Here is a 10,617-nt window from a genome sequence, read left to right as displayed (position 1 = left end):
ACACACACACAACTTCAGGTAAATGTTGTTCCCAGTTTTCACTCTCTTTCTTTATGATTATTAGTATTATAAGTATTATTTTTTTTTGTCCCCTCTTTAGTTTCTGACCTGTCCATTCTGTGTGCAACTTTTTGTCACTTCCTCCACCAAGTACCAACTCTCTCATGAACAAGAAGTTAATAAGTTCAAACAATAACTGAAGTTGAATCCGCAACCAGTTTAATCCACGAACTGAACATGGGTTGTTCAGTGCTACTACTTCTTATCTTGTCTCTCCTGGTTTTGCTCTTGAACCCAGCATGTGTATGTGGGAATGCTGAGCTTAGATCACTCATGGACTTGAAAGCCACTATGGATCCAGAAGGCCATTTTCTGTCCTCATGGACTATGAATGGCAACCCATGTGGTGGTTCCTTTGAAGGAGTGGCTTGCAATGAAAAGGGTCAGGTTGCAAATGTTTCTTTGCAGGGAAAAGGCCTCTCTGGGAAGCTATCACCAGCCATTGCTGGGCTTAAGCATTTGACAGGACTCTACTTGCATTACAACTCTTTGTATGGAGAGATACCAAGTGAAGTTGCTAACTTGACTCAGCTTAGTGATTTGTACTTGAATGTGAATCATTTGTCTGGTGAAATCCCTCCTGAGATTGGCAACATGGAGAACCTTCAAGGTAAAATGGTTCTGTTTTTTATTGAAAAGATTGGAACTTTTTGTGTTCTTCATCTTGGTTCTGCTTCAAGTGGTCCCTTTTTGAAGGCTTGTTTCTGTTTTGTGTACATTTCAATGTTGTTTGGTTAAGGGTTTCTGTGGAAGATTTGAGCTTGGTTTTGTTTATTTTCTGTACCATTAAAGTTTCATTTCCTGTGATTGACTTTCTATTACTTTTTTTTTCCTTCTGTAATGGTGGGTTCTCTTGCATTGCAATATTCCAAAATAGTTATTTTACAAGAAGGAAAAAGAAATTATGGCATTAAATACTTTTGCACTCCAAGGTTATGAACATGTTTTATTAGGGAAATCTTCTTTATAAAACATTTTATGCAACTATAAATGCGATTTTGAACACCCTCATATCTTCTGCTTTAATTGCGAGAGGTAGGTGTGAACTGGGAATGAAGTGGTACCAGAAATATTAATCTCTTGTCCCCTTTCTAAACTCTATTTAACGATTGTTTTTTTACAAAACAAAATTCTTTATTTTTTCTCTGGACAAATGAAGATTTTATTTCATGAAGGCTACAATATCATACAATTTACAATCGTCCATAAAAATTTAAACATATTACTGTTGACAACAATCACTTTTAATTCAATTTGACTGTTACTAACCTTCTTTCCATTTAGTATTTGTTCCTTAGAATTGAAGTTGCAACCCAAGATTTGATTTTTCCTACTGTTTTCTTTAGCTTTGCGTAGAAATAATGTTTCATTAGTGGTTCAAATTCGAGTGTGTGCTTATTTTGGCCTTTTACTTGCTTTGTAGTTTTGCAGCTTTGTTATAATCAGTTAACAGGAAGCATACCCACACAGGTTGGTGATTTGAAAAAGCTTAGTGTTCTTGCTCTGCAGTCAAACCAATTAACTGGAGCTATCCCTGCTAGTCTAGGTGATTTGGGAATGTTGATGAGGCTAGACTTGAGCTCTAATCATCTCTTTGGTTCCATTCCCACTAAACTAGCTGATGTTCCTTCACTGCAAGTGCTAGATGTTCACAACAATACTCTCTCTGGGAATGTACCTCCTGGTAATAATGATGCGACTGCTTAGATTTTATTTTATTGCTTCTCTCCTTTTCTTCATTAATATGTTTTATTCATCGGAAATGATCAATCTAAATAAGTTTGTTTGCTTTCCTTGATTTAATGAAGCTTTGAAGAGACTAGATGATGGATTTGTGTATGAATACAACTTGGGGTTATGTGGAGTTGGGTTTTCATCCTTGAAAGCTTGCAATGCTTCAGCTCAATTCAATACCACCAGACCTGATCCTTATGGAGCCGGAGTTACTGGTCTGACAAGAAATATCCCAGAAACTGCAAATGTGAGGTTGCTTTGCAATGCAACTCAGTGCCAGAATTCATCAAAATCCAGACAAGCAACATCTATTACAGTTGGCATAGTTCTGGTTACAACCGTATTGTCAGCAATTGGTATTCTAACCTTCATCATGTATCGTCGACGGAAACAAAGGCTTGGAAATGCTTTTGATATCTCTGAAAGCCGTCTGAGTACTGATCAAGCCAAGGGCATATACAGGAAAAATGGATCTCCTTTGGCCAGTCTTGAGTACTCTAATGGATGGGACCCTTTGGCTGATAGTAGGAATTTCAATGGGGATAGACAAGATGTGTTCCAGAGTTTCAGGTTCAACTTGGAAGAAGTGGAGTCAGCAACTCAGTATTTCTCAGAGTTGAATTTGTTGGGTAAGAGTAACTTTAGTGCAACATATAAAGGAGTTTTAAGAGACGGGTCTGTTGTTGCTGTTAAGAGCATCAGTAAAACTAGTTGCAAATCGGATGAAGCTGAATTTCTGAAGGGATTGAACATTTTAACCTCACTGAGGAACGATAATTTAGTGAGGTTGAGAGGATTTTGCTGTTCAAGGGGACGAGGTGAATGCTTCCTGATTTATGACTTTGTTTCCAATGGAAATCTATCGCGCCACCTTGATGTGAAGGAAGGTGATGGAGAAGTCCTTGAATGGTCAACAAGAGTTTCTATTGTAAAAGGGATTGCTAAAGGTTACTCTTCTATCCTGCCATTTATTAAAATAACTTACTTTCCAATAATTTGAGACTTCAGCAGTTTTTGAGATATTCTAAGATATAAACCATCAGCATGCTAAGAAAAAGGAAGTGATTGGTAAATAATTGAGCATTTCGTTTCTCACTACTACTTATAGATGCTTCAAGAGATGTCAACATCATTACATATTATATATTATATGCTATACTAAATATTATATATCATTTCTCTTCATGTTTATATACTGAACCTTTGTTATCTTAATCAGGTATTGCATATTTACATGCATACAAGGCAAACAAACTAGTCCTTGTTCACCAAAACATCTCAGCTGAGAAAGTGCTCATTGATCAGTGGTACAACCCATTGCTTTCAGATTCTGGCCTGTACAAGCTTCTCACGAATGATATTGTCTTCTCTGCACTAAAGGGTAGTGCAGCAAAGGGTTACCTGGCTCCAGAATACACCACTACCGGCCGGTTCACTGAGAAAAGTGATGTTTATGCTTTTGGGGTACTTCTTTTCCAGATCCTCACAGGGAAGCATAAGGTCACTAACTCAATGCGCCTTGCTGCAGAATCCTTAAGAATTCAAGAACTTATTGATCCAAATCTCCATGGCAGAGTTGTCGAATACGAGGCAGCTAAACTTGCAAGAATGGCTTTACTTTGCTCCCATGAGTCTCCTTTTGAGAGGCCAACCATGGAAGCCATTGTTCAAGAACTGAGCAATTGTAGTAGCTGTATCTGATTTGAATTACTTAGTTTACTTTAACAATCATCACCACACCAGTTTTCTATTGTTTGGCAAAATGGCTGATGAGATGATCACACATGGTGGTGACCTTGTAAGGCTTGACGTTGTGCTGTGTCCTTAACTAAGGACTAGCTTTTCTGTGAATCTCTTGGAAAAGTAGGTTGTAGCCTAGGAAGGGTATTTATTTGGGCATTTCTTTTCTCTAGTCATCTGTCATTGTTGTTGGTTTTTTTACTTTATTCTTTCTTTTGGGGTTGTATGTCGAAATGCCTCTTATTTTCAATCTCCCATTTCCAACTAACCATAAACCAAAAGTAAAAGCAATGTCTCCAATGGAAATGCACGTCATAATTCATATTCTCTAGTCCTACAATGCTTTTTGCACCTATCTACACCGTCTTCCTTTAGATTGTGGAAGGCTGACTCAGGATGATTAGTTTGGGGTTTTTCGTTTCCTAGTGTTGCTCTCTAGTGCTAGAGTTTCGGTTCCAAACTATAGGAATGTTATGGTAAATCATTGATTGAAATAAGGAGAATATATTTCTCATATTGCATTGTGTTAGATTGTATCATGTATACACAAAAAAATGGATACGATTTATTTATTTTATTTCTCTCTCTTCTTATTTTTTTGAGTGTACATTGGACAAAATTGTGTCATTCAACATCCCTTAAACAATGTGATAGAAATAGTGACAGAATTAGAATCACTTTGAATTCTTATTTGGCATTTTTTTTTTGGATTGGCCACACTGGTCCATTGGATGGGCCAAAACTTATTTAAAGGGTCATTTTTCTGCATTTTAAAATGAGATTCTTACACTCTTATGGGAGAGGATTTCACTTTCGTGCTCATACCTCACGTAAAATGAGGCTCACTAGGATAAAATAGTTATGATTCATATTTTCACTCATAATTGGAGAATCTCCCCCACCTATAAATACCTTTTCTTTGGCCAGTGACGATGTGTTTTCTACACTTTGTAAAAGAGCTGTTACTTTGTAGAAATCTCACTAGCATTCGTCTGAGATTATATTCATGATGACTCTCCATAGAGCTTTGTGTTGGGATCGAACACAAATACACAAACAATCACAAAGTAAAAGAGGGAAAGGGAAGAGAACGAAGATACAAAATTTATCCTGGTTCATCCGATGTGAGTTATGTCTAGAAATATTTACTATATTTTTCTCATCACACCCGTTACAAGTCATTCAGTTTGGGAAATATAAATAGGTTTAGAAAACTCTAAGTAACATTAGCTATTCATGAACTCAAATCCAAATTACTAAAAAAGAAAAATAAAATAAAATAAGCCCGAGACCGACATCAAGAGTCTTCCTGCAAACAAGAGTTATCATTTGAATGCAAAGTATGAATCATACTCAACACTTTGTTCTATATCATTGCCACTGTTATATTGAGATATTACACTCTTATGAGGAAAAAAGTTTTAATCTGAACACACAAACAATTCATTTTCTATTATATAGAAATTAGGATGCTCTTTGCTTCACATAATTTGTTATTTTACTTGAATTCATAGCTTGGGCAACGAGACTTTGAGCCTTAGTACAACTAAAATAACCTTTTGGAGGAGAATGGTGGATTGCTATTGTGGATGGTTTAGAATAATTTTGCAGAGCATGTGCGGTTAGCTTCTTTTTTTTTGTGCGGTTAGCTTTCATTTGTTTGGAATCTCACGTATCTTAACCAAACCTTTTTGTATGGGCTTAAATGGTTTGGAGAAGTTTACTTGTTTTTTAGTTTAGTTGCTTTATGTGTTTGTCTCTCTAGTCAAATTCCGAAGAAAATCTTCTATATTGGTGGGTATCACATAAAAACTTGTTAAAATGTTCTATTCATATTGTATACTGTTTTACATTGAATAATGACCAAATTTATTTTTTCTTATAAAAAAAGGTCTACACATACTCAAAAGTTTTAAAATGATAGCAAGTAATTACAAAATTCTTAAACTTCGACAAATAATCTGATGGGAACATGTGATTATTAATGTACATAGCATTTTTTGTTTCTTCATAATTTGAGTTTAGTTGACGGATTTAAATATTTGAAGTGACTAATTATAATGGCCACCAAAAGTTTTTCAAAAGTATATACATATTTTAATTCTCCAAGACTAAAATAAAACACGACATAACAATTCGTTACCACTCGGTAAAAATATGTACATATAGTTAATATAGTAAAAGTAGGCATGCTTTCACCTCAGCCTCAATAATTATATGTTTTGCTAAATATTGTGACAAAGTGTATAACTCGGTAAGTGTGCAGCATATGAAAAGAAATTTCTAGATTTGTTTTACATTCAAGAATTCATGATTGGGTTTAAAAATCATATTTTTTGGTTCTTAATTTAGTCAATCCCTCCCATAAACCCATTCCCAGCCAATGAAGTTATTCCTGACACCAAATATTAGCTAAAAGAACAAAATCTCCACCCCTTGGCCCTTGCATGCCTTGGAATCGAATTTTTCAGGGAACATAATATGGAAGTCTTCCTTTACACTTACAAGTGATGAACAAATTCTAAAACAAAGGTTTTGGTTGATCTCAGTCTTACTTAGTCTTTGATGGAATCAGTTAGTAGCTTAATTAAATCTCTCACTGGGCCCCTTCCAAGCTTCTGGACAGTTGATAATGCATGCAATCTGGTACCAAAGCACAAGGATATGATGTTGCTATGAATGGGTGGAAGCTCCAATCAAAAGAAGGATTTTGGGAGAGAGGTGATTTTCTACTCAAGTGTCTAGGAGGTGAAGTGTGCATGTGGAAAGACAAAAATAAAAAGGGGATGATGGCTGGAAACATATAAATGTATTCCACTTAAAAAAGCGCGACAAGTTTGACTAAACAAGTTTCCTCATAAATAATTAAAGATTAAAATACTAAAACACCAAACATATGTATTCATGCACGTACTTTCTGGTTAACTAGGTACTAATAACATCTTTCTTTAAAAAAGTCAAGGTTGATTGTCTACATATGTATATACAACACATTTGTTTTGCATAAGGAATATGATTCATCTCACTCTAAGACAAAAATTACATAAAGAAACCGATCAAAGACTAATTTCTATATCTAGAAATGAACCCACAAAGAGCTAAGGACCTTCCCACTCTGCAATGTGTGAAGCATTCTTTCTTTTTCTTATGCAAATCTCCAGATGGAGAGATGCATAATTATCAGAACGGTCAAATGGAATCACAAGGAACCCTGATGAAGGAATATCTGCAATGCCCCTTTGAATGTTCTTGGTAAAAGACTTCAACATTAGACAGCATCCCTGAGACTTGGCGACTATAACATAAGCATACCCTGGCTGAGAAGAGTTAGGCCCCATGCAGCTAATAGTGACCACATTTGCCATATTCTCAACAACATTGTTTTTGAGAATAAACATATTTCCATATGTTTGCTCTTGAAGAACAAGGAATTCATCATAAGGATTCACGGATACATGGAAAGTGTGATTGTATAAAAATTGGATTCCAGAAGTTTTATGTTTATTGTTGAAGTGGAGTGATAACAACTTTGATGAGGCAACAAAATCACAACCTTTGTGTGGGCAGAAACATGGAATGTGGATACATTTCTTCTCATGGTTATTCCTTTCACTGTAACTGAATGTCTCTTTGCAACCATATTTTGCATTAAGGCATGATATGTTAATAGATTCCAACACTTTCTCAATAGCTCTGCAACGGTTGTAAGGAATGCGAGATGAGCACTCAAGACACTCCCTTCCAAGAGCACAACAGGTAAAGCAAGCAAAATGCCCTTTCTCGCACTGTATTGCTACAAAAATCACAAATAAAGTTATTAAATTAGATTCTGCATTATATGGTACCTTATAACGAACAAAAATAAACAAATGCATTAGAAAGGCTTGCAAATTGTAGTAAAAAGTTCAAATTATACTCAACTAACAAGCCAGATAACAAATAAAAGAAACACAAACAAAAAGAACCACAAGTACCACAACAAAAACTTCTCATACCAGGATTAAAAGCATGCACAACAGCTTGTTTGACTAAGAATCTAAGATTAAGTTCAATTCCTAGTGATGTATCAGAATGATACTTAATACAGTAATGAAAAAAACAGCTTACTTAATCAAAATTTTCTAGCAATAAGCTCACATAAATTAAAGTCCATATCACATAAAGCTTTTTTTGGTCTCCTGTTAACAACGGACATGATATATTGGATATGAGACTCTACCTAATTCAACTTTGTAAAAGAGCTAAATAATATAAACTGTTATATTTCGAGTAATTAACTATTTATTTAGATAAATATGAATGAATATGTGATACATTAGTATATGTATATTTGTTTTTTATCATAAGTTAACTTATGATGTAGTGAGGAGCACTTTTAATAGTAATTTCAAAGAAATACCCTTACCTTTCCATGCAAGTATACAGAAAAGATGGTGCAAAGACTAAAAATTATAAACTGCTAAGACTTGAGGCACTCAACAAATAACATTAGCGGAGGATCACCATATATATATGCGTATAATCAGTGAACAGTAAATGATAAATCAAATTAATCAATAGCAAATAGAAAATTTTCATTCCATATAATTCTTAATTTGATTCTCGAATTAGGGTAAAACCGATAGACAATCACATTTTTTCACCAAAAAACAAATTAAACTGCAAATTAATGAAAAGAAAACAGTAAAAGCTGAAGTTTAAGAATTATACATGGGGAAAAGATATATTATACCTGGAAGACAGGAATAGTCAATGGTTGACAGCAGCTGCAGCAATCAAGGACTTTAAGGTCGGAAAGGGTGGCAGAAATAGGGTCTATGCCGTTAAACTTAGATGTTGCTTCATTATCTTCCATAGGATTCTCTTCTCCAACATCCTCGTCATGATTTGCACTCCCTTGGCAATGCACATAGTCTTCTAACTCAATTTCACAACATTTTCCTTCCTCTTCCGGATCTTTCTCTTCCTCTTCCTCCTCAACCTGTTCTTTTTCTTCCTCTTTTTCGACCACATACTCTTCCAGATCTTCTTCTTCTTCTTCCTCTTCCGGATATTCTTCTTCTTCCGGATCTTCTTCTTCTTTCTCTTCCTCCTCTACCGGTTCTTCTTCTTCTTTTTTCTCTACCACATACTATTCCGAATCTTCTTCTTCTTTCTCTGCTACATACTCTACCGGTTCTTCTTCTTCATCTTCCAGCAGAGGCTGTCTGATGTATTCATATTCAATAGTAGTAATCCTGCGTCGTTTATGGTTTTGGACTGGATTGCTGCTAGATCTTTTCCTTTTATGGAAACGATTAACCGAACCTTTCTCCATCTCTCTCTCAATTTTCTTTGTTGTCTTCAAACCCTATGCTCTCTCTCAATTTATTTACATTAGGATTACCGCTTTATATTCTCTGGTCACGTGCCTTCTCAGATTTAGTTAAACTCTCGATTTTATATCCTAGCCGTTATGATTTGTTAAATCTTTAAATCCTTATACGCCAAGTCACTACAAGAAAAAATCGAAATTTGCCGCGGAAAATTTCGAGCCAGTTTGAACAGTTGCACTTTTAAGTATAATGAATAATGGCACTTATCTAATTTTCTTTTCTTTTTGTTTTGTTATTTAGTTGAATTTGAAACCCTGATTTCGTTATAATAATCATTTACCCCCTGACTTAAAGTTTTTTATCATTAACCCCCCTAAGTCCCCTAAATGAGGGGGTAAGTGATAAAAAAAACATAAATCAGGGGGGTAAATGATGAAAAAATTGAAATAAAGATGTAAATGATTCGAAATTTTTGTGAGGGGGATAAGTGATAATTAAAAAACTTATAGAGTCTTTTTTGAAGTTTTCCCTATTTAAAATACAAAGTGCTACACTAATTTATCTCAAAATCCCTCGGTATCTAGAGATATTGAATAAAAAAAGAGTAAAATCTAAAACGCACATACAATTTCTAAACGAAATCAGGGTTTCAAATTCAACTAAATAACAAAACAAAAAGAAAAGAAAATTAGATAAATGCCATTATTCATTATACTTAAAAGTGCAGTTGTTCAAACTGGGTCAAATTTTCCGCGGCAAATTTCGATTTTTTCGCTCGGATATAAAATCGAGAGTTTAACTAAATCTGGGAAGGCACGTGACCAGAGAATATAAAGCGGTAATCCTAATGTAAATAAATTGAGAGAGAGCATAGGGTTTGAAGACAGCAAAGAAAACTGAGAGAGAGATGGAGAAAAGGTTCGGTTAATCGTTTCCATAAAAGGAAAAGATCTAGCTGCAATCCAGTCCAAAACCATAAACGACGTAGGTTTACTACTATTGAATATGAATACATCAGACAGCCTCTGCTGGAAGATGAAGAAGAAGAAGAACCGGTAGTGTATGTGGCAGAGAAAGAAGAAGAAGATTCGGAAGAGTATGTGGTAGAGAAAAAGAAGAAGAAGAAGAACCGGTAGAGGAGGAGAGGAAGAGAAGAAGAAGAAGAAGATCCGGAAGAGTATGTGGTCGAAAAAGAAGAAGAAAAAGAACCGGTTGAGGAGGAAGAGGAAGAGAAAGATCCGGAAGAGGAAGGAAAATGTTGTGAAATTGAGTTGGAAGACTATGTGCATTGTCAAGGGAGTGAAAATCATGACGAGGATGTTGGAGAAGAGAATCCTATGGAAGATGATGAAGCAACATCTAAGTTTAACGGCATAGACCCTATTTCTGCCACCCTTTCCGACCCTAAAGTCCTTGACTGCTGCAGCTGCTGTCAACCATTGACTATTCCTGTCTTCTAGGTATAATATATCTTTGCCCCATGTATCATTCTTAAACTTCAGCTTTTATTGTTTTCTTTTCATTAATTTGCAGTTTAATTTGTTTTTTGGTGAAAAAATGTGATTGTCTATCGGTTTTACCCTAATTCGAGAATCAAATTCAAAATTATATGGAATGAAAATTTTCTGTTTGCTATTGATTAATTCGATTTATCAGTTACTGTTCACTGATTATACGCACATATATATATATATATATATATATATATATATATATATATATGGTGATCCTCCGCTAATGTTATTTGTTGAGTGCCTCAAGTCTTAGC

At 35.0% G+C, this 10,617-nt stretch overlaps 2 protein-coding genes across 2 annotated transcripts; one reads left to right on the top strand and one right to left on the bottom strand.

Annotated features, from left to right (window-relative positions):
• Positions 1–207: 207 nt before the first annotated feature.
• Positions 208–3,910, top strand: LOC133288842 (LRR receptor-like serine/threonine-protein kinase GSO1). The gene is made up of 4 exons (XM_061486674.1): positions 208–670; positions 1,484–1,744; positions 1,869–2,741; positions 3,014–3,910. Exons 1-4 carry the CDS (start codon positions 238–240, stop codon positions 3,493–3,495), a joined length of 2,049 nt encoding a protein of 682 aa, XP_061342658.1. The 5' UTR covers positions 208–237; the 3' UTR covers positions 3,496–3,910.
• Positions 3,911–6,632: 2,722 nt separating this feature from the next.
• Positions 6,633–8,851, bottom strand: LOC133288891 (E3 ubiquitin-protein ligase SINA-like 10). Its single transcript, XM_061486725.1, has 4 exons — positions 8,708–8,851; positions 8,267–8,515; positions 7,530–7,611; positions 6,633–7,327 (listed from the first exon to the last, which is right to left on the bottom strand). The coding sequence occupies exons 1-4, from the start codon at positions 8,849–8,851 to the stop codon at positions 6,633–6,635; spliced, it is 1,170 nt and encodes a 389-aa protein (XP_061342709.1).
• Positions 8,852–10,617: the final 1,766 nt, after the last annotated feature.

Source organism: Gastrolobium bilobum, unplaced genomic scaffold (genome assembly GCF_033153095.1).
Source record: "Gastrolobium bilobum isolate Gb01-03AN ecotype WA unplaced genomic scaffold, APGP_CSIRO_Gbil_v1 utg1851, whole genome shotgun sequence".
In the NCBI taxonomy this organism is placed as follows: domain Eukaryota; kingdom Viridiplantae; phylum Streptophyta; class Magnoliopsida; order Fabales; family Fabaceae; genus Gastrolobium; species Gastrolobium bilobum.
Note: the sequence above shows the minus strand (reverse complement) of the source record. Positions and strands in the feature narration are given on the sequence as shown.